General features: G+C 34.4%; 1 protein-coding gene across 4 annotated transcripts in view; it reads right to left on the bottom strand.

Annotated features, from left to right (window-relative positions):
* Klp3A (kinesin-like protein 3A) overlaps positions 1–25,579 on the bottom strand; it is a 177,403-nt gene that overhangs the window by 17,703 nt on the left and 134,121 nt on the right. For all 4 annotated transcript variants that reach the window (XM_069833219.1, XM_069833220.1, XM_069833218.1 and 1 more), the window contains 4 exons: positions 17,087–17,284; positions 16,567–16,728; positions 5,686–5,865; positions 3,747–3,835 (listed from right to left, as the gene is read on the bottom strand). In XM_069833219.1, the coding sequence (XP_069689320.1) occupies positions 3,747–3,835; positions 5,686–5,865; positions 16,567–16,728; positions 17,087–17,284 (629 nt within the window). The remainder of the gene's footprint in view (positions 1–3,746; positions 3,836–5,685; positions 5,866–16,566; positions 16,729–17,086; positions 17,285–25,579) is intronic.

Below are 25,579 nucleotides of genomic sequence, written 5' to 3'. Positions count from 1 at the left end.
ACTAAAAAACATGAAAATAGAAGAAAATATGCTAGCATGGTTAATAAAATTCACAAATCAACAGATGACAAAGATTAACTAGCGAAAAACAGAGTCAAAATATAAACAAACTAAAGTAGAACTATCCCCAAGAAGCAGTCTCCAGCCGCTCCTTATTTAACATATACATAAATGACCTCCCAAGAACCATAAAATATGAGACAAACATCAATATAGGCACGTTTTGCTGATGATGATGTCATATGGACTTCAGCAAAAAAAAAAAAAAAAAAAAAAAAAAAAAAAAAAAACATGATACATTAATGATCACAATGAACAGAGTGCTGCAAAACTTTTATAAATGGTCTGTTGAGAATAACATGGAAATTAACTTCACAAAAACAATGTACCAGTTCTTTTCAATGTGACATAACAATAACAACAACTTCAAAATCAATAACAGCCAGCTCCCAAAAAGTGAAAATACAAATGATAGGAGTATATACAGATAAAACTGGAAGAATCAAATGTCCACAATGGTTAGCGAAGCTAGAAAAAGAACAAGTCTTCTAAAATGACTAGCTGGAGCTACATGGGGAAGTGCACAAGATACACTGAATACCACATATAAGACTTACATAAAACCAATATTAAAATATGGTAGTGAAGTACTACTAGTCACAGGAAATAAGTCAACCCTACAAACACTTGAAGCAGCACAAAATAATGCACTCAGATTGGTATGTGGGGCAGTAAAAACGACCCAAACCTTATGCTTACAACTATATACAAGCAATCTTCCAATCACATTAGAAATTCAACACTAGGCTACCATCTCTTTCTCCAAAGTGAAAGCCTTGCCTAATACCACTTGAATCCAAAAAATCCAAAACGACACCTCAAAACTCAATCACTACCAATCACAGTAGCAAAAAATTACCAACACCTCCTTAACATTTCACAAAACATTGAACCATACTGCCCACTTGTAAACCCTCTAGATCAGCCCATTCCAAGTGGGCAGCCCCCATGATGCCGCGTGGCTGCCCTTGGCTCACATGAGCAGTGCCGAGCCCCAGAGAGAGACAGTGAGTGAGTGGGAAAGAGATGGAATACCGATCGCTGAGAGGGTTGCATGCTTGCAAGGGGTGGAATGAGCCAGTGAGGTATATGGATGGCACATTTTAGGACACATAGAAAGAATTCAAGAATTAAATAATTGGCCACTACAAAATAATAAACAAAATAAAATTGTCCTTTTTTTCTGTAGTTAGGAAGACAATTGACATTTCTTTGATTTCACTAACTTAGCTATATCAGGGAAAATTGTTTGAGCAGAATGAATGTGTAACACTCTTCCAACGAAACATCGGACAAACATGACCTAGTTTTACTCTTATTCAGGTTCATAACTGAGGAATATGTGTTCGCAAAGGTATATACAGGCAAACATAATAATTAACTTGCATGTCAATGCATGGATAAACAGAAACTCTTTTTGTTTCAAGTTCTTATAAAACGCAACGAGGCTGCCTGGAATATTGTAATATCTATCTTTCAAAATTGTGTGGCACTGAAGCCTTATCAACTCTCTTTGGAATTTAACTGGAGCCTGCTCAACATTTACAGAAAAGGGCGCCGTAAAAAATGTTCACAAAGTTCCTGCACATGGCGACAGATTGTTTGTGGAGAGAGACTAATTGACTCAAGTAACGTTACTAGGGAAGGAAGTTGAAATCATGCACTCCTTTACAAACATTCCTTCCGTAAAAGACTGGCGAAATTTAGGGCAACACTATAGCTTGCATAGACAGCTTTTTTTGGAACTTGGCTCAATGTGCTGCGAAAGAAAGGAAAAATGAATTTTTAACGACATTGTCACTATACAAAAAATACATACATAGTTAAACGGACAGAAAATCCTTTAACAGTTTAACAAAGGTTTTTATAATAATTTCCACACATTGTTGACAACTGTTCAAATAAACTTACTATAACCTAACCATTAATTTAATTATATTGCCCTTAGAGTACTTCATTAGTTGAAATGATATTTACCTCAACATAAGACTGCATTTCGATCTTTAGTTTCATTATTAATGCCTTCCTCTCTTCGCCGATAATAATATGAGTATGGGTATCAGAATGTTTAACTTCAAAGTGACGCTTAATGTTGTACGTTTTTATCTGTACATTGATATGACATATTAAACATTGTTGTCGTCAGATTAGACAAGCCCTCCCAAACAGTTCAGCACAAATGATAGTACACCATATGGATGGATGAATGACTGATAGAACACATAATCCAGCAATGCCTGGAGAATATCATCGAACAGACGAGAAGAGTTGATAACCGTATGCATTCGTACACCAACACAGCCGCAGCAATAGAGTGGAGTCCGCCCTAGGCATACACAGTGCAGGGCCAGGGTGCCCTAGTCCTCAAACGCTGTATTGGAATGGTCTGCTCTAGATTACCAAACATTCAATATTAACCTATCTCTGCCCTACGATGTGAGAAAAGATGATGTTCATCAACAGGAATTAAAACAGCTAGCACTGGCAACCATAGAAGAAGGATATCCATCAAACGAGTATGTACAGATGGTTCACTATCCAGCAAAGATCTTGGAGCAGGAGCAGGAATATTATACACTGTGAGTTCTTTCCTCATATTTCTGTAGGGAAAAACAAAATAAGCTTCGATGGAGAAACAAAGGCAATCAACATAGCACTACAGCAACTTCTGCTCAGACCTAAAGCTTTCCAAAAGTAGTTCTTCTTGTTGACTCACAAGCGGCAATCCAATCCATTACTTCAAGAAGCAAGAGAAATTCTAAAACTCCTTCATAGACAAGGAAAATCAATATCTTTCAATGGATCCCCATCACATGTTGAGATTTCCAGAAATGAAACTGCAAATCTACTTGCTAAGAAGGGAGCAACATTTAATCCTACTTCAACCTCACTGGACACAAAAACAGTGAGCAGTCTAGTAACGAATCGAACCCATAATATATTTCACGCAGAAGCATCGAAATTATCCTAGGACAAAATTTGGAGAAATATTAAAGAAACATGGCAGGTAGCTCAGTTGGTAGAGCAGCTGGCTATGGACTGGAAGGTCCGGGGTTCGATCCCAGGTGGTGACAGGATTTTTTTCTCGTTGCCAAACTTTCAGGACGACCCCGAGGTTCACTCAGCCTCCTATAAAACTGAGTACCAGGTCTTTCCCGGGGGTAAAAGACGGTCAGAGCATGGTGCCGACCACACCACCTCATTCTAGTGCCGAGGTCATGGAAAGCATGGGGCTCTACCTCCATGCCCCCCCAAGTGCCTTCATGGCATGTTACGGGGATACGTTTTACATTTTACTTTTTTATTAAAGAAACGTGGCAGGTGAACAAAACCAAACCTAGAAAAGAAGCAATAACAACCTTCTGACTAAACACTGAGCATGACTGTCTAGGATCACATCTATATCACATGAAAATTTATAACTCTGAACATTGTACCGTCTCCAAGGACCAAAGCACTAAAATGAATGGAAAACATCTACTTCAATGCCGAAAACTAGATCCTAATCTCCAGAAGACGAAGAACTCCTCAAAACTGTACTGGAATGCCAGAAGACTCGTGGACTGAATCCTTACGTCTCGCATTAGGTAACAACAACAACTTTATTTCATTTTACATGCTCATACGTAGCATTTAAAATAGCTTAAAAATTTGTGAAATTATATAGTATTTGACACCTTACTTACCGTGGTCTTTTAAAATTTTCCTCATTTGGATCTCTATTTTCATCACTTACACTTTCACTGCTACTGTCAGCAAATAAAGTTCTTGAGGTCTGAAAAAATCATTGAGATATAATCAAGCTATGGATGCAATTGTATAACTTCATCAATTGATTTAAATTGTAATTTACGTCTCGACTTTATGAAAGAAAGAAAGAAAAAAAGAAAGAAAAAAAAAGAAGACGAAAAAATAAAGCATTTAGTAAAGGGAAAGCATCTCAAACGAAATATTGATCTATGTTGACAGACGAGGTGCATTTGAAAAGTTCATGGCCTGACAAATAGATGGCATTGAAAACATGTCAACAATGCTGCTATTTTACATTAGTTCAAACACGAAGAATGACAATTTTCTGTTAATTGCATTTTGTGTAGTTTAATTTTGAAGTTGTGAGCTGAACAGATTGGCAAAAATGGAAAATACTGATTGAGCTTCGTGCTGTCATTAAATTTTTCATACAAAAAAAAAGAGTCCAACAGAAATTAAAGCAGACATGGCTGCTACAATTGGGGAATACGTCCCAGCATTTTCGACTGTGAAAAAATGGGTGGCACTATTTAAACAAGGACAAGAGTGTACAGTGTGTGGAAGACGACACCCACAATGGATATCCAGTAACAGTAGCAAGTGAAAAAAATCATTGAAAAAATCTATGATATGGTGTTGAAATTAGCGAGGATATGCATATCTCAATTGAATGGGTGTGCCACATCTTAGTCAATATCTTGGGCACGTCCAAGGTCTCAGCAAGGTGGATTTCGTGTTTAACACTGGAACAAAAGCATGTCTCATGTCAAATTTCGAGGGAAAATATGCTCGATTTTTTTAGGCGATTTGTGACCAATGATGAAATCTGGATCCACTACTACATACTAGAGATAGAACAGCAGTCAAAACAATGGAAGCACAGTGTTCTCCGCCTCCAAAGAAAGCAAATCAGCTGGGAAATTCATGGCATCCGTGTTCTAGGATGCTAAGGGGACAATCATGATTGACTATCTAGCAAAGGGAAAACAATAACCAGAGAATATTATTCAAATCTCCTGCAACTAAAAGGAAAAGTCTGTGAAAAGAGGCCGAGTATGTTCAAGAAGAAAGTGTTGTTTCATCACTACAATGCATCTGCAATTGTGGTTGCTAAACTACACAAACTACAGTCCAAGTTGTTGCCGTATCCCCCTACTCACCAGATCTCACACCCTCAGACTTCTTTCTTTTCCCAAAGCCCAAAACTCACTCTGATTGCAAGAAATTAATATTGGCTTCGAATTGATTTACCATGCCCCATATCTCCCACATTTAACCTCCTCAGATTATCATCTATTTCCGGGGGGGGGGGGGGAATCATTGAATGTAAGCATTAACAATCATTGTGGAGCAGTGGTTTTGCAGACACAAACAATTTTATTTATTACTTTTGCATTAGGTGTATATAGGGTAGTTGAAAGTCGATTATGTTGAATAAGCAGATATTTGTTTTCCAATACAATAATTATTTCCATGTTTGACTAAAAATCACCAATACTGTCTTGTAACAACATCCTGCTTCAACTCAATATACAAATGTCAAAATGTTCGAAAATTTCTTTTACTTCTATGGCAGCTTGTGGATTATTCTTCTGTAACCTGTGACAGCTTTCAAGATATCCATTTCCATTGCTTTAAGCCTTCCTATATGCTTTATTTATTTGTCCATTTATAATGTAAAATTTTATGTAACACAGTAAAAGAAGGTACTTTGTAAAATTGTAATCAAGTAGAATATATTAACAATAACGAGTAATAACATATGCAGTAATTCCAGAAAAAACAGTACTGGAAACAATTTAAATCTAGCGTGAAGGACATGCAAAAATGAAGACAAGGGAAGAAAAGGTCACAAAAAATAAAATACAAACCTACCTCATCTTGATTCTGACAAGAATTATGATCGCATTTGCATTCTTTGGAGCATGTGGAGCCAATTTTTCGACATCCACACTGCTTGGTTTTACATGTGCCTTTACATGAACACTTTGCATGACCATCTGAATTTCTCTTTACTGCACGTTCTTGTTCAGGACGTACAGAAAATCTGTCGCTCTAAAAGAAAGATATAAATAATGATTATTAACACATGGGATTGATATACTATACAAAGAAATTTCGTAATATCAAAGTGATTTGCGGCATATCACAATTTCTATTACTACAGTAATAAGAATGTGAGAACAATTCATAAAAATTAAGTCACAGACTGAATACCTACTCAGAATAAAAAGCAAGAGAGGGAAATGTAAATATTCGCGTAATAACTTTTTTATAACATCATAAGAAAAACAAAATATTTAAGGTAAATATACTGAAGAACATCTGACATGTTTTCTATAAAATTGCAGCTCTGCTTTCAACACTACTGAGCTATACAACCTATTACAACGTCTTTCAACTGAATTAAGTGTATTTGATTTTATCAACTTAGACTTCACGAAGATCATTCTTAGTCTGAATACCACCAAAACAAGAGTTAGGAGATTTTATTCGGGGGAGGAGGGGAGAGGGAGAGAGACCGATATGTACAAAACAAAATAACATCCTTCTAACTTCTCAGTGGGCATAACTTTTAATGTCTAAACATAACATAATGAGATCAGCAATAAAAATAACACCTGTAACAGGTACGATTAAAGTTCCCCTTCTATGATATTGTTGTCATCTGATGGTGATGAGACTTATTAGCTTGCGATATTTTTTCTCTTGCCTCCCAACAAAGATATATTATTTCATGGCTTAGCTGCTTCTTACTATCTATTTTCCTTTTTCAAGTTAGGAGATAGTCTTTGTTAAGGCTTTGTCTTGTCTCATTACACATTGTATAGGCACCGTGCAAGCTCCTCTGGTGGCGACTGTTGTTACTAACTGCAGGACAGCACCGATAGAGTTATGCTTGAAGCGTATGAATGTACTTTAACATCTCAGGTTAAATGATTAGAAATATGGATAATCCTAAAAAGCGGAAAGGTAACACAAATTACTGTGTTCTTGGGTGCAGTAATGCTTATAGGAATATTCATTCCCAAAACAGAAAACTGAAGCGGAACGACGTTAATTGTGGATCCAAGCGCAGACGAAAGTAAGTAGGCCTACACTGCTTGTAAATAATCATAGTATTACATATTAATGTAAAAAATAGAATGTATATGTTATATTATGTTTATAAATAATCATTAAATTAACAACGACGGGAATTTATAATTTCAATTCTAATGTTGTATATGCTATTATATTAAAAAAAAATAAAATAAAAAACCCGTAGTACATAATTGCCGAGTTCTTTACATATATATATATATATATATATATATAAAATGTATAATATTAGAAACAATAATATATATTTATTTTTAAACGTATTCATATTGATATTTAATTCTTTACTTCAAGTGCTAATGGTTCACCTTGGGAACCAACACTCGCAATAAGAATTTGCAGTATTCATTTTATTGGGACAGAGCAGGACACTCCCAAAACTAACATACCGTTCCCAGTATTTTTCCAAAAGATTAAAGAAAAAGGTTGCCTCATCTCAACTAGCTTAGAAAAGTTATGAAAGGACGCAGAAAGGAGAAGAAAAGATGAAAATTAAAGTATTATGGAAGGTGAATGTTCAACAAGTGTTATTTCGAAAAATGAAATAACCAGCCATACAGGCAGAAATAAATGAAACCATTCTTAGTGATTTTGGTTTTTCTTTCACAATTGAATTGTGAGAATTGTCTACTCAAGTGTCTATTCCATTACGTCCCGAACTGAAGTCACATAAGAAATGTTACGGCAAGAGTTCAGGAACAGATGATATGTTTAATGAAATGCAAGGTTTCCAAGATTATTCTTCAAAAAGAGATGAGACAGAACTATCAGACTTAATGGGAGTGACATTTTGTGGTTTTGACTATATTGTTAAAATTGCTGCCAATTGAAACACAATCATACAGTAAGATTAGTGAAGAAAATCGTCTACATATATTTTCAAATTAAATTGAAAACTGAATTATTGTATTCTGCTATGAGGGTGATGTTCGGAGTTCATCGGACAACTATAATTATGATGTATTTTTACCACCACTTTATTGCTGTTGGTTACTGTAGTTTTGTGTTTTGGCCTAGCAGATAAAGTATTCAGGAAACAATGCCCGCAATATTGCAAAGAAAGTACACTACTCAAAATGCAGAGTGACAACTGATTGTACTGAAGTTAAAGTGAAACGCCACGTAACGTGGATCAAATGATGGCCTTCAAATCTAAATGCTACGGTGGCAGATCGAGTGACACATTCATAACAGCTGATTGCGGATTATTTACTCTATTAGAAGGTGGTGATGAAGTCAGGTTTTCCCGGAATAAAAACAAACCTCTCCGATAAAGGGATCATTGTTGTTACTTTACCGTGTCTGCATGATAACAGATTAACAGCTGAAGAAGTAGAAACTACTCGTTAAATAAAACATAACATAAAAAGACTACTTTTAGAATTAAATCACATTAAAATACGTAATTTATAGAGACATTATACACATATAAATATTACACACGTCATGACATCATAAGTATACTGTATCAATGTTTTTGTAATATGACTATTCCGCCTCATTCAATGATCTGAAATCTGATTTAAATGCCAAACAACTACACTGATATTTCAGGAACACTGTAAGTTAGTTAAATTTTTACACTCCTCTAAAAGTACTGAACTTTCCACTGCGTCTATTAAATACTTAAAGACTGGAGAATGCTGGGTTTGTAGTGAAAGATCTGTCCTTGATCAGAACACTATGAACGAACGAACCTATTCGTACTATCATTACAACTTTTTATCGGCAGAAAGCCGCATGTAATTTCTATATCACACAGAACTAGTGAATGAATGCTAGTCTGTAGTTAATTAGGAATTGAGACACTGTGCGGCGCCACCAGTGTGATTTCCAGACCCTTGCACGGTGTCTATATTCATGGAAAGAAAAACTAGCTGGCTGAGAACATCATAGAGGCCATGCAGTACATGTACAGAAATTTTACATCATACTATCTTATGATTCTACTCACCGTTTTTCCTCCCACGTCTTTAGAACGAATCTGCAATTATCTGTCTCTAATTTAGATAATGATAAAACTCAGGAAACGTTCAAATACACGAATTTAACAATAAATAAGTTTTCCGGTGCTCGCAATTTGCACATGGAAAGGACATTGATAAAGAGTTATTGCCAAAGTGTGCAGTAAAATGCTTTACTACCAAACTGAAGTTATCGTGTTCAGTCCTTGCTTATTCATTGATTTTTTTTTTTAATTTATATTTTCACGTGATATTAGTTTTATTCCACTATCACTGCCATCATATTTGCTCATATTGTGTCTTATTACTTGGAAGTGACAATTCCAATTTTACTTTAACTAATAGCTTTAGGGTTTTCCTTACTGAATGATTCTGTCTGCATTTCATGCTTTAGTGGCTATGATACACGTTTCCAACATTAAAACACAAACATGAAACATGTTAATAAGATATATTTTGTCTTTTGTTCATAAAGTTACAAAAATTATTTAAAAAATCCAGTAATTACATTTACTTAACCCTTTAATAGACACATTTTATTCTTATTTTTTTTAATTCCATCATTAATGTTTTTATAATATTAACATTATGTAATAACGCCAGTTGTGTTAAATACGAAAAAGATGAAGAGTTTCATTTCAAGAAACGCAAATGTTAACTAGACTCTGTACATTATTATTTATGCTATCCTAGCATTATAAACAGGTTGTTACTACATAGAAAATCGTGCGTAATTGGCTTATTATAACATGCATGCCGATAAAAGCATGACATAATACCAGAACGCTTGCTATCTTTATCATCACTTCTACGCCCGATGTAACAAGAAATGAAATGCAGAACAGAAGGTAATGTATCATTTATTTTCAATTTTTAACAATTTTGTACCACCATTGTAATATCACATAAAACAGTTCTGTGGTTCAGAGAAACTATATTAACAAAATAAAGGAACATTTGTAACATAATCTACAAGTTCATCTATCTCTCTCTATTCAATGCCAAGGCCAGGTTATTTTATTTATATCAAATGTTTTACATATTTTGTCCATATTCCCATCCTTCATTCATTATACAGTAGAGTGAAATACACAGTGATTTGATAACGTTAGTCATGGTGGGGTTTCAGAGGATTATATTTTTTGAACGAACAGAGATAGAAATTCTCAAAGTTTCTCGTCTGTAAGTTTGAGGCACTGATGGTAACAATTGAACAAATGCAAAAATTTTCCATTAGAAGATGGATGTCCACAAAGAGAAGTGCAACGTATTTTGTGGCTGGCAAAATTTGAATCTGTGACTTATGTACGACGTGAATTTCGTCGCATATTTAACGAAGAACCACCTCGCGAGATAACACATTAGTCATTGGGATAGATAGTTAAAACACAGTGGAAGCCTATTGGAGAAAAAGCGTACCAGAAAACCATCGACAAATGATGAAACGGTAGAAGCCATTCAAAGAGCAAAAGAAATCAGTTCGTAAATGTGCCCAACAATGAGGACTTTCAAAAACAGTTCATAGAGCTTTGAAGAAACGTTTTCATCTGACTCCTTATAAACTTAAACTGTTACATGCACTTTATCCAGATGATAATCACAAAAGGTATGAATTTGCTGTGGATATGATTAACGAGTCACAGACTTTAGGAACATGGTGTATATAGATGGCAATTATAAATTATTGTTCTGGTCTATATATCTGTTTCAATATTATAATATGGTTCTGCAAGTCTTAACAATTAGTGTATACCTTCCCACTTGATTACAAAAAGTCGGTGACAAGAGAGGTTATTGGTGTGTATTGTGAAGGACGCCCAAAAATAGCGCTTTTTAGGGGCTACATATTTTTCCCAAAATGTATTCAAGGAACATACAATAATCCTGAATAACACACGATAAAATTGCAAAGATGTAATAAAATGTAACAGATCCAAATATATATATATATATATATATATATATATATATATATATATATATATATATATATAAAATGCATGTTCTTATATGCAGGTTGAATTTATGCTCATAACTGTACCATTTGGCAGTCAATTAACAGAAAAACACTGATGGTCACTTTTTTGTTTCCGTGGACCTAGAGCAGAGTTTCTTGGCATTATCAAAATATGAGATTGTTGTTTAGTTAACTGTCAGAAGACAGGTTTGAACTTCATAAGTGACACTAATAGGGCATCACTCATGAGGCAACTAAGTCAGGAGGTAATGAGTTAGGGTGACCAGTTCCTTTGCTCCTCCATTGCATATATCACTGACTATTCTCCACGGCAAATCTCCTGCATTATGAGGAGAACCAATCGTAGATCGCTGCGATGTTGTAATATAGATGGCTTATGCAAGAGAGTGAAGTCTCGTGTGAGTGAGAGATGGCAATACCGGAACCAGAGGGAGGGAAAAATCAATTTCCTGTCGCATTAAATATTTATCACATTGTACCTCCTAAGACAATAAATCATGCTGTAATTTTTATGATTGAAAGCTGAATGTTTGAGGAAAGCATAAAAAAATTCGAAATCAAATCTTTTTTGGAAACAGAGAAAAAAATAGTATCTTCGAAGTGATCTGTTCAAAATAGACATTTACACCTTCAAAAGTTGGTAAATGGCAAACTTTTTTGTTTTTCACGTTAGATGGGGGGTTAAAATGAGAGAAATTTTGAGAAATAATGGAAATCAGTCTTTTGTCTGTTAAAAAAAAATAGTAAACCCTAAATATCAATTGTGCGTGATCTATGTAAAACACAACCTTTCGTCTCTCTTTTATAACTACCACTTGCTTTACTGAATGACGTGTAACAGAAATATTCTTTCATATGAACGAGAAATGACCTGATTTTTGAGCAAATACAAGTACAGAAGAATGATGAATGTGTCAGCTTGACTGTGTGTGTTTGTTTTTTTTTTTCTTGTATCTACGTGTCTTGAGTGATGCAGGCATTCTAAACAATAGTGCTAGTCTTCCAGAATACATTAAGATCGAACACTGCACTATAACTCATATCCTTGTAATAACTGTACAGAGGGAACGGTTTGACCTAAAATGAAGTTTTTTTTTTTTTCGGATGCACTTATAAATGTATTCTCTTTATATCTAGCAAGCTAATGAATTTCAGAATTAAATAAATGCCCAACTGCCAACATCCCCTTTGATAGCAATATCCCTTTATTAGGCAATGCTGCACTCCTGTGATTCGCAGGATCTGTGAAGCTGCTGAAGATCATAAGCAGGAGATTTGTCGTGGAAAACAGTAACATATTACACTAATCAGATCTCAGATGTATACAAACAATTATTGTTCTTCCTCTGACACAGTGCCAAGTGAGATGCATTGCCTGATAATAGACATAGGCCTACATATCAGCCAGAATCTCATTGAGTGGTAAATATGACATTGAGGATGAATATTATCAAAACATTTTCCCACTATTTTTAGTTTTTAGTTTATTGTGATTTTAATTTTAATTGAGTTTTATAGGTAACAGTTGTTTCCTATGGGGTTTGCATAGTAATAAATGCTCTTGAAAAGTGTGGCTACTGAAAACACAAGTGGCTCCAGTACAGAAAACACATTATCACGTGATATACAACTGAACTTCGAAATTAAACTGTAATTAAACCTACAAATCCGCTTGCGTATATGGAATATGAGTCTTACTTTTATGTGTTAGAAAAAGTAAGGAAACAAGATACTTCACCAGAAATACTCAGATTATTAAGCATAGAAACAATTCATACCAGAAGCTTCCTGGCTGCATAGTTTTACATACAGTTCTAAAATAAACCAATCTGAAGGAGCACGAGCTGGTATACAGGGTGTTTAAAAAATACGGGGCATAATTTCAGGTATGTATTTCCCACATGTAGACAATTAAAATAGTTCATTACAACATGTGTCCGGAAATGCTTCATTTCCGAGTTATGGCCTTCACAACATTGAAATTCACCGGAACGTTTTTCTTTCCGCAGGTCGTTGTCATTACAGAAGATGTTCAAAATGTCCACCTCCTGCTTGAATACAGACCTCACATCGATGTCTCATTGACCTGCGAACACGATCCCAAACTCCAGGAGTATTGCGTATGTCCTCAGAACATGCCACAATTTGATTCCGAAGGGATTCCAAATCAGGCACCGGAGACGAATAAACCAATGATTTTAAATGGCCCCACAAGTAGAAATCGAAAGGGTTCAGATCAGGTGAGCGTGAAGGCCAAGCAATTGGGTCACCTCTATCTATCCATCGATCCAAGTACCGGCGAGTCGTACAACTCAAGTGTGCAGGAGCGCCATCATGCAAGAAGTGAATGTGTTGACGATTGATCAGTGGAGTGTCTTCTAAAACATGAGGTATGGTGTTTTCCAGGAAGTTTGTGTACGCCTGCCCCGTAAGTCTGTTTACAAGTACATGGGGTCCAACTAATCGATCACCAATGATACCGGCCCACATGTTGAGGGAGAACCGCACCTGGTGATGAGATGGAACAGTTGCACGTGGGTTTTCATACGCCCATACATGCTGATTGTGGAAATTTATTATGCCATCTCGTGTGAACTGTGCTTCATCTGTAAATAATACTAAGACAGGAAAGTTCGGATTTACACCACACTGCTGCAAGAACCACTGACAGAACCTAACTCGTGCAGGGTAATCTGCTGGTGACAGGGCCTGTACACGTTGCAAATGATAAGGATACAATTGATACTCTTTCAACAGTCTCCAGACAGTCGTATGACTTGCAGCGCTACCCTTCATGTGCTGATAGAAGGAGTCATGTTCACAGCTCCAGAATCTCCTCCTGTACTTCTGGAGTTGTAGATCTTGGTCGTCTCCTTCCCAAACCAGGAGAGTTAAATTTTCCACACTCGCACAGATGGTAATGGAGACATACAAATGTCTTCCGATCTGGACATTGTCGCTGTGGGTACCTCTCTCTCCTGGTACAAACAACGAGCCAGCGCAGCATTGCCGTCCGCCTTACCGTACATGAAGTGTATCTCTGCCAGCTCTTGATTTGAATACATATCGCACAGTCTAACGCCTACACAACACTGAATGTAACCTTCGCCTCGGAATGAACTGTCAGAGTGCCCTCTTAATGTCTCCTCTGACGGCAACGACCTGCGGAAAGAAAAACGTTCCGGTGAATTTCAATGTTGTGAAGGCCATAACTCGGAAATAAAGCATTTCCAGACACATGTTGTAATGAACTATTTTGATTGTCTACATGTGGGAAATACATATCTGAAATTATGCCCCGTATTTTTGAAACACCCTGTATATTGTAAAATTTTCTCTCACTATCTACCAGTTGGCCAAAATACTACAAAGTTTGACGCTGAAATAGAAGCTATAGAATTTATATTGAAATATCTTATGTTTAAAACAATTAATTTCAAACAGCAGTTTTACTGGTGGACTCAAAATCTATTATTGCAGGAACAGCAAGAAACAAAACAGCAAAAAATAAAAATATTGAAAATACATAAGGTTATCAGACAACTTATAAAAACAGGAAAGAAGATAGCATTACAGTGAATACTATCTCATGTACACCTCCTAAGAAATGAAATAGCAGACAAACTGGCGAAGAAAGGAACAATTCTACAACAGAAACATATCAAACTATTGTTATTTTACAGCTTCAATCACTTACAAACAGGAAATTTGAAAACAATACAGAACAAAAACAGACTGCACACTTGTTTCTTAAGTTCTCTGATATTCATTTCAATAGATACTCAGCCAACTTCTTTCCCAGCCTTCTGGACAGTTTTCAGCTCACATAATACGCAATTGCTGACTACAGAACACCACAGTTCAGGCAGCGGCACCAAGATTAAGTACGTGAAACAGAATGTTATGCATAATTTCATTACGCACAATTATTAGTATCTTTAAATTCGTTACCAATTGCTTAAATTAATTATTATTTTCGTTACATTCGTTAGCTGCAGACAACCTGAATATTCTTTAAAAAAAAAAAAATTTTGAAATCATTTTTGGAGGATGTAGCAGCAGAAAGTTGCCAAATGAATAAACTATTAGAAAAAAATTATTTGGATCAATCAATCTTCTTAATGTATCCAGCTGTTTGCTGACAACATAAAGTCCACTGTAGTCTATTCAGTTGTTGTTTTTCACGAGAAATGAGGGGTATTTTGATCGGTGTTCATTATAGATGCCTGTTGCTAGTAGCCAGAGTTGGGGTGTAGTCAATATACTGCAGGGCTGTGTCTTCTGCAACTGATACTGATGATTTTAATTTACTTCTTTTGTGGTTTATGGATGGACAGTATAGAAGAATGTGTTCCAGATCTTCATCATGATTATTACACCACAAACAAGTAGGATTAATATATATATATATATATATATATATATATATATATAAATAAAATAGAAGAAATAAGGGGAGATATTGGTGATTATTACATATGACACTTGATGATGTTGGCATTTTATTGAAAAGAAAAAAAAAAAATTACAGTCCTTAAAGCACTGTACTAAGTTAAAAAATTCAAAGAATTGCTCCCAGATGTACACTTCTACAAGAACCAATCCTCACGCACTAAGTGACGTGATTATGTATACTGCTGTATATCACCCCTTTCCATGTTAAAAACGGTAACATGTGGAAGAGAACCGTCAAGATCGCTACCATCAATTGGGAACTACTACTAGATGGAAGTACAGTTGCTCCATGCAACTCAAATGAGACTTATAACATGACTTCTTATGCAGTAGCTAAATGGCAGCATAGTGAAAATGATAAAAGTTGTTGCCATCAAAGCCTATAAGGCAGAGCAATCTGTGATCTGGGATATCACTCTTACCATTTCAGTGAAATCAGAGACATGGTTCATACCTTAGATGAGAATGAAACTGCCTCAATCCTAAAGACAAAATCTGTCCTTCGCAGCTAGAATGTCTGTGGTGTCCTAGCCTTTTTCAACATGTTTCTAAATATAATTGAGTACTTGGAATTTTCATCTTCAATGCTAAAAGAGGTCACTGGAATCTTGAACTCACTTACAAAGAAAGCACAAGGCCCTGTGGGAAAAGCTGTAGCACCTAAGCTGTAACAGGTTCTTCAAAAGAACCCTGTATTTTCAGAGATGAAAAGACGTGTGTGTTCAGTTCTAGAGAGAAAGTTTCTATATTTAGTTACCTTGGGCATCTGCAACAATTACGGTAATGAAATATGCGCCCATGACTTCATGTGAGGTGGAAAGAACAAACTTTTTCTATGTACAATACATTCAAAGTGATAAGAGAAACCATTTCGTTATAGTCAACCTGGAAAAATGTTCAGTAATTTATTGCAACCAAGACAGGAGCAAGTAATTTACCCTCTGCTTTGTTTTATTTCTTCCGATTCAGGATGAAATAAAATTTGTAGTGGTGCTGTTGCATGAAGTATACATGAGAATAAATTGAATTTTATTTGCATTAAAATTTAATTTTATGATCCTGAATATATGAAAGGATGAAACAAGCATGTCTGTATTCTTATTTCTATATTCAATTTATAATTCTCAAATATAAACTATAAGTTACACATAGAAAGTTTGCTTTGGCACTGTGATAGAAGCATGCAATAATAAGATTTGTTTTAAAATTCATAACATCTAAAGAGTTAACATTCATTACTTTTCCCAGAATTATTACCTTTAATCGCTGAAGTTTTTTAAATATGGGTGTTTTTCTCCAATCAGGATCCACATTTACGTCATCTATATCATCCTCTGACGAACTGTAATGTGCATCATATTCATAGTAAAATGGTTTTTCTTTCTCTAGCATCTTAGAAGGTGATGAGATAATGATTGTCTGAAATAGTTTAACATATACATTACTCATAGTAATGTGACAACCTGAGTGCCTGGTATTTTTTTAAAATAAATAATACGAAAATTAAAATAGTGTCTGAAATAAAATTACAATATCAATAAGACAGTATATGAGTAACACCCTTTTCTCGCTTTAAAAAGGAAAATGAAACTCATTATCTGAACAATAGTACAGCAATGATCAAAATAAAATATGAAATCTGATGAATTATGTACAAAATAAAACAGTCTTATAACTATAGAGATCATTTGCGCATATTTATTATTATTTCAAATAAATTATGCTAGCCATATTTTCTACTGTATTAATTTCTCTTTAAAAAATGTTACCCACAAACCTCATTTTTTCTATTCTTTTGTTTTGGTGCTAGACGAGATTTATATTTTTCTAATTCAGAAGTTTTTTCTTCAAGTTCTCTTCTTAGAAAATCCATTTTTTCTAGTTCTTGGCTCTGAATTTGCAGTCTTTCTTCTAACTGAGAATCATCTGTCTCACGATTTTCAGATCCCTGAAGTTGACGTAAAAGTACAAAAACCTGCAAACATAGAAGACACAAATTACCTTAAATGCTGATTATTGTGCAAAATAAGCAAAGTGTAACATTAATGTAATGAAAAACCCACTTTCTCTTTTATTATTGTTCATCAAATTATATAATTACGTATGTATGAGTTCTAAATCATATCTGTTTTGTGAGATTTCTATAAAATATATAACTTAAGTTGTCTAGATCTCCAAATGAAGTGTTGCAATTTCTGAAGAAACATGAACATTATTTTTAACTGTTAAGATATGAAAAAGTAATCATATTTAAATGACATGAGAAAAACGATGGGACAATAGATTAATAATGACTTAAATTCAGCAGTACAGCAAAAAACAATATTTAGGTTTGTCTGTGTATGTACAAAGCAATCTATGTAAGGTTTCATTTTAGTTTAGTTTAAAACAAGTACTATAATTCAATGATAAAATGCAAGCCTGCAAGAAACATGAATAAAAATTGCTACAACACTTGTCTCAGTACCTTGCAAACCAAATCCTTACCCTAATAATTTATTTTACATAATATTTGACTCCAGAAGCAGAAGTATTCATGTTTCCAACAATGTGATGTAAATTATTGTACATTAAAAGAATTTTGTATTTTTTAAAATTTTCAGTATCAATAAAATGATATTATTCTTTGTCTACATTAACACACTTTCAAACTGAAATGTGTTATGCTACTTATATATTGTATAGAAAAGAAACTGTAATAGTGTTACATCAGATATTTTCCTACTAGAAACATTTTACATATACCATAGCAGTTCTCTCATCATTTTAGATCAGAATACTTTGATTGTCTCATTGTATGAACTATATAGTGTCCCGTCTCCATTCCCCCAGGGAAAGTATCGTAAAAAAAAAAAAAAAAAATATATATATATATATATATATATATATATATATATATATATATATATATACATACATACATATATTTTTAGATTTTCACGGAAACATACATTTCCAGTATCCCCAGTCATAAAAGTAGTTTTTGACGTTCTGTGTACAGAGATTTTTCATAAACCACTGAACAGATATCATTTTGTCCAAATTTAGTATTTCCAGGTCAACTGAAGTGGGGATGACATAATCCTTTTACTAAAAAATACTGATGTACCTTTATTTAGACTGAAAAATTGTGACTTACTCGAAATTGATTTCATGGATTTTTATTTATTTTGTTTCTTACATAAGATAAAGTGGTAAATGAAAGGATACAGATAAATGTCTCCAAACCCACGTGTATTAGAGAAATTATTTACAAACTTATACCTCGATTGAAAGCTTCAAACAAAAGAAATTTAGTGCTTAAAGATATCTATATAAACTGCTTTGCAGAATCAGTGTAACCCTAGTAATTATGGAACAGCAAAGAGGAGTATTTTATTAATTTGAAATAAATAAATAAACTACAAAATTATGCCTCCAATTCGAAACTCCTTCATAACATTATTTTACTGTTAAATGATTTCACAAGACTTACTCTATAAAAAGTAATAAACATACTTACGAGGGTGGGGACAGTAAAAACTTTACTTTTCTCGAGACTTTAGTGTATACTTTTAGAACCTGTATTTATTTTTCATAACCAATATTTAGAAGTCAGATAGGACACTACAGATTATTTAAAACAGATATTAGGATACTATGTCACGCAAGGGTCATTATCCATAATGCAGAGGAGAGAGGAGAGGAGATAAGATGAAGACAGTTACCATATTTACTCGCGTAATTTGCCTCATTTTTTTTCAAGATTTAGGAGAGAAATTCGAGGGGGGGGGGGAGAAATTATGCAAATACTATAAAAATATTAGGGGTGAACTGGTCATAAATAACATTAAAAAAATAGTGTACTATTGAAAACCTAATGCAATAAGCTTAAATAATTTTAGTACTAAATAACTATAATCAATAACGATTTTGGTAATTAATTAAGCGAATTATTAAAGTATTGCGATTTTTTTCGTCCTGTATGCTGTGTCTTGGTTACATTGCCGAGATCTTGTGACTGACTTTGGACTCATCCCTGCTAACTTTCTCACCATAGTTGAGTTTAATGACACTGCCGCTGTGACAGACTGATATTGTAGCCTACGCACAATGATACCTAACCATATTCTGACTGACTGACCAAAAATCAACAGATGTGCGGGTGATGGAGATTGCAGGTACCATTAGTTCTTTGTAGAAGAGGATGGATTCGACCTCAGGTTTTCCACGAATTCCGTTGTGCTGTACTTGAAATCTTCATATGGGTGTCCAAAGTTATATCAGAAAAATTGTAGGTCTAGGTAATCCACACTGTATCCACACTGAGGGGAAAATTGCGCGAATTTTTTTCTTTAATTATATATGAAAAATCTGGGGTGAGGGGGAGAATTATACGAGTAAATACAGTAATTTCATTTTATAATATAGGCCACTGGTATATATTTGCCAAGTAAAGAATAAAAGAATTTAATCTATCCATACTCCTCTTTCTCCTCCTCGCCAACACTTAATGACTTTGTGACCCATTATGTTCTGTCAGTCATTTATTAAGTTGTCTCAAACTTCTCCTTCCATTAGGTTTGTAGCATAGAAGCTGTGCCATTATCCATTCTATGTGCTGTATCCAGTTGAATCTGTAGTTTTAAATCTTTAAACCTTTTACTATTTCAAATATTTCATTTAATCAGTGGCGAATATTCAGAGCATGCTATGCATGTATTTTATTTGTAGTTATTTTTCTCGTTTCATTTTCTGCGCAAATGTTAAATAGTGCTGAATTAAGTTTAAATCTAACCAGGTTAGACTGCATGCAATTGTATGTTCTGTATGCAGCATTCGACAAAAATGCCTTTTGAAGCCTCGGGGTGTATTACTGTTCACAGAACTCAGAAAATGCCGGGCAGAGAAAGGGAGTGTTAGATAAAATACTGTACCAGTCAGTTTGGGTGCCAAGAAAACAGAGTGTTACTCTGCATTTGTATGACAGCGGTGGACTGACGCAGTTTTCTGCCAGATTGACTGTTTATTTTTATGGTTATTAAGACAGTGATATTTTTCAGCACAACATCACATCGACCTTGTTTATTCATCAACTTTCGTTCAAATTGACACTGTTTATTCACCTTTAAAAGATCTGTACTTTTGACAATTTAGCTTGACACGTGAAGTGCTCAAGTTTCGTTCAGATCAGCGAGAAGTCAAAATAATATTTTGTTTTATTTAATATGAAAATGGGTGACTGTAATGAGGTGTGTCAGTGAGATGTTAGAAAATTTAAAATCTTTTCAACATGAGCTTTGAGGAAAAGCAAATATATTTTTTACAATTCATTTTGAAAGCTCAGATAAGTCAATTCTAATATTATTACTAAAAATGTTGTGATTCAGTCATGCGACTTATCAATTTAATGTAATCTATAACATAGTTTACATTACATACATTTGTTGTGAACGTTTTCACCTTAAGTTAGGCATCTTCAGAAAAATGAAACGAATTTAGATATCATATGGGCCATTCCATCTCAAATCGACCGAAATATAGAGAAAATTGACCTTGCAATTTTTAAATACAATGAAACTTTTTCTGTCCGTAGACAACTGTAATATAATGCTTTGTGTAAAGTTTGAGGCATCAGAACTTAATGTTTAAATTAATAATATTTAAATTTATCGTATTTTCATAAAATTAGCAACTTTAAACTGTGTAGCTCCGAAAGCCTTTCACCCAATGATCAAAATCATGGTTTATTTTGATCCTGAGAAGTTAAAGTTTATATTGACATGTAAACAGATTTTCTTACTTTTTATGGAAATGGAGAAATTTAGATTTTTCTTCATTAAGATGCCTTTGCCCACGAAAAAATATTTTTAAAATATATGGTTAGATTCCGCATTGAAAGTACAAATAAACACACATTTTTTACTGGTGCACCGTTGATAAGAAAGTATTGAAAATATCAAATAAAGAAAATAAATAGTACGCGCGTGAACTAACCAGCTGACTGTGAGATGGGAGATAGTCAAGACAGGCAAGGCCAGGAGACAAACACATGATGTGTCGTCTAGCAGTCATGGCTGGGCTAGCTTTATCGCAAGTTTTCATAAACACAGGAATAAAATGATGCCCAATTCTCGCTTATCTTCAGCTCTCGGCCAGTGCGTGCAGTACTGCGCCGTTCAAGTCTAGGTGTGTGAAAATAATTTATTTAATACCCTCGAAACTTATTGCCGAGCCACTAAGCAAACAATGCCGAATCCCTCTTAATAATGCAAGGTTTCTTTCTCAATATTTTTTTACATTTTTACAAATGGCCAAAAAGCCTAAAAGCAAGTCAAATCAGATTATCTGTCTCTGTACAATAAAAATAAGGATTACTTCATAACATAACCTTCAAATAAGCTCTCGTTCAATGTTCTGCAGTAAATGGTTCCAGAGTTCTGAGCGCTGAAAGAGGCTTGTTTTTATAAAATACGCTAAATTTGTCGCTCAATAATACGAAAACCGTTTGACTTTCGACAGTATATTTTTGAAAATGCACTCCTCTCAGCACCTTGTATAAGTAGGGAAAAAATTAAGAGTATAAAAAAAATGCGAGGTTTTTTACTGATCGATTTCATATGGAATAGCCCACATATCTTGTAACATCAATATATATGTATATTGATTACAATTGTCAATGCACATCATGTCTTAATTCGTAATTTTATAAATTGAAGTCAATATACTCATGCCAAAAATTAAAGACATGTTAATGCAATAGACAACACATTCAGTGAAACCATTCACATTAATATAAAATGCAAAGAGTAAAATTAATTTTATTTACAAATTATACAGGTATCATTATTTTAACCAGAGTCCACAGTATTTTAACTTATTTTATATGTAGCCTATTTTAATCCATGTAATTTTGACATTGATATTTTATAACTATGTATATTAGTTGCTCATGTAATCTTTGGTAAATTGTGTTGAAAAAAGTTCATATAAACATGTCATAATTTTGAACTAAGTTACAGCCTCCTTAAAGTTGAACATGAACGTGGAAGTTATGAACGTACAAGCATTTAAATATTTAGGAAAATGGTACTGGATGTATTATAAATTAATTAAAGTACATTCACATTATTAATCACCAAAAAAAAATTGTTTTAAGGCTGGTTATGAAAGCTCCCACCTTCTACAGCAATAAATATAGTCACTCGAGAGTGAACTGTGCACGTCAGTTATGTATACTAGCAATAAATCAAACAAATTTGAAAACAAAGGTTCCAATTCACAGTTCGTTGTGAATTTTTATGGAAACCTCTATCCACTGTTCCAAGCAGTGTGGGTCATTTACATTAACTTATAGTAAGTAAATCTAAATGCTCGAGCAAAGTTCACAAGATTCTGTGTTATGGAAGTAAGAACCGTGATTATAATGAAAAACTATACAGAATCGGACACATGCATATATATGAACTTTTTCTAAAAATGATCAGAAATTAGCTCCTAGAATATTGCACGATCTTTGTGAACCACCCTATGTGTGTGTATGTGTGTATGTGTGTGTGTGTGTGTGTGTGTGTATATATATATATATATAGTCTAATGGTGGGTATGTCACTGTTCGTCATTCGCCTATATGAAGTCAGTTGTGTAGACCAAATTACCCAGAGTCTTTGCCCAGGATGCACCATAGAAGGCTGGTCTATACTACACTTGCAATATGAGATGATGGAGATTTGTTGGGATGCCACAGTGGAACAGAAGCTTCTGGAGAAAACCCACACATCTTGCACGACAGAAGCCATAAATCAAGGATACACTGTGGATCGAACTCGGATCCACAGGATTGTGAGTGCAGCGATAAATTCTAATACAATAATTCCTATTTCATGATTTTGTGCAAAAGTTATTAATTAGAAACATTTACTTAAAGAGTATAATATATAAATTACCTTTTCGGGCTATAAAAAAAAACAGGGAAACCGAAGCTTCTAGAGAAAAGCCAGGTGTTACCCAGACTACGCGTTTGCCGAACACAAGTCATACATTGGGGGTATACCAAAGATCGAACCGAAATCCATAGAATTATGAGTCCAGCAAGAGATTTCAATATAAAAGTTCCTATTTCATGTTATTATGCACAAATTATTTATTTATTAATAATGGCAAAGGCATATTGAACATAATATCATTCACCAAACTGATCCATCAATCATCTGGCTTCCCAACACCTCTTGGATTTGGGACAGTTGCCATCTTCTTGAAGAGTGTGTAGCATGCAAGCTATTATATGAAATATTATGACAAAGATGTTTGCAAAGTTAACATGTCCCATATGTAAACAGAACAGTGAGACAGCTTCCTTTCTTGGCCAGAGATGTCGTCCAGGGTTTGCACATTATTTTCTAATTCTATGGCATATTTTTCTCTCAGAAGCTTTTTAGTGTAGATTTTGGCAGTTAAATATGATGAATCTTTTTTTGGATTAAGGGAAGCATGGCAGCTTTCTTAGCTAGAGCACTGGCTACTTTATTTTTTTTTTAAATTCCACAATGACCGGGGATCCACTGCAAAACAACTTTCTTGTGGAACTTTTTAAGTTTATAAACTGCACTGTGACAGTTACAGATCTCTGCAGAGGCTATAATGATTCAATGGCTGATTTCGAGTCAGTAAGAATGACAATTTTTTGAACTTATCAACATGTAAGTGAAGCTGATTTAGGGCTGTACAAATGACTTAAACTTTATCATTTAAAACTGGTCTATGATAGCCGATGGATTTATAAAAAGAAAATATGCGACTACATATCCCTGCTTCTGTGTTTAGATGATTCTAACAGTTTCTATCTTACAGAATCCATATTTTTAATTCTGTGCAGGTGTATTGGAATCCTATTTCGAACAAGTTCTGTCCCTGTATCAGGAGTTATAGTTCATTACAAACTACTGAAATTTTGACTTCAGTGTTTGTATTCTTTGAACGAATCCATCTTGTGATTTTAGATGTCTGTTCCCATTAGTACACGTGCACCAAAAATGATCATCTGCTCTTCTAATGATTTTCTCATGCATTAGGATTGATCTTTCTTCTATTAGTTTCTGTACAGGGTTAATTCCTGGCGAGGCAGCATTGTATCCAGAAGAGTAGTCTTTACAGCTCAAGTAATAAGTCTTGAAGCCTGAATTCGGACCTTTTCAAGTTTTCCTAGTATACTGTCTGTTGCAGTGATAATGCGTTCAAAGTAGTACAACAGTTCAGGGAGGATATAAAATTTGATTAGTAGCTAACGTGGAGAGCAATTTTCCATTAAAAAATTCCCACTTACACTTGCTTTAAGGTTTGATCGCTGATTTTCTCCACTTGGTGTTTCCATGAGAACTTATTATTATCAAAGGTTACACTAAAGTAATTAAAAGCATCTGTGATATCTTTTCCCTTTCGTATCTTACAATGGGATGAACAGGCCCATGTGCCAATGAAAAGGATTGGAATTCAGTCCTGTTCATGTTTACATCTATGTTATTCTTGTCACAGCAGACTTCCAATTGTTGGAGTGCTTTGTTCAGTGTTATTTCAGTATTGGTTTTAACTCCCTTTTTTTTTGGCGTCTCTGTTCAGAAGACTAATCATTTGCATACAGGAGGCATCTTATTCCTGGCACTGAATTTAGATCAATTAAATGATTTAATATATACTGAAGAGTGTAGAACTTGACATAGCAGCCTGTGGGATGCCGTTTCGTAGTGTTTGGAATATTAAAATGAATCTCCATGTTACATTGCAAGTCCTTTCTTCAATAAATGCACTGAACCATCTCAGCATTTTGTTTCTTATACCTATTTCTGGATCTGATTTGCTTTCTAAACTGAGTCGTAAGCTTGTGGAAGTCTGCAAATACAGCTGTGAGAGTTTTCTTGTCATCTAATGCATCATTGATATATTGACTAAGTTTGGTTACCTGGTGGCTAGTTATTTCGTCTGAAGCCCGCCTCTTCATTTATAATAATCATATTGTTTTCCATTACTAGATAAGTCTAATATTGATCATCTTTTCTGTAGTCTTTGTCATAATGCTGGGTAGCGAAATAGGTCTGTAATTCCTGAGATTGGCAGGATCTTTGTTCTTCTTCAGTAATGAGATGATTGTTGCTCTTTTCCACGAAGATGGTATTGTTACAATGGTCCATATTTTACTGAAGTATGTTAGTAATGCTCTTTTTGCTTCGATGCCTAAATTATTAATTACATACATCCACTTAAAGAACAAAATATAAAAATTACCTTTCTGGGCTAT

The sequence above is a fragment of the Periplaneta americana genome, chromosome 8 (assembly GCF_040183065.1).
Source record: "Periplaneta americana isolate PAMFEO1 chromosome 8, P.americana_PAMFEO1_priV1, whole genome shotgun sequence".
NCBI lineage: Eukaryota > Metazoa > Arthropoda > Insecta > Blattodea > Blattidae > Periplaneta > Periplaneta americana.
Note: the sequence above shows the minus strand (reverse complement) of the source record. Positions and strands in the feature narration are given on the sequence as shown.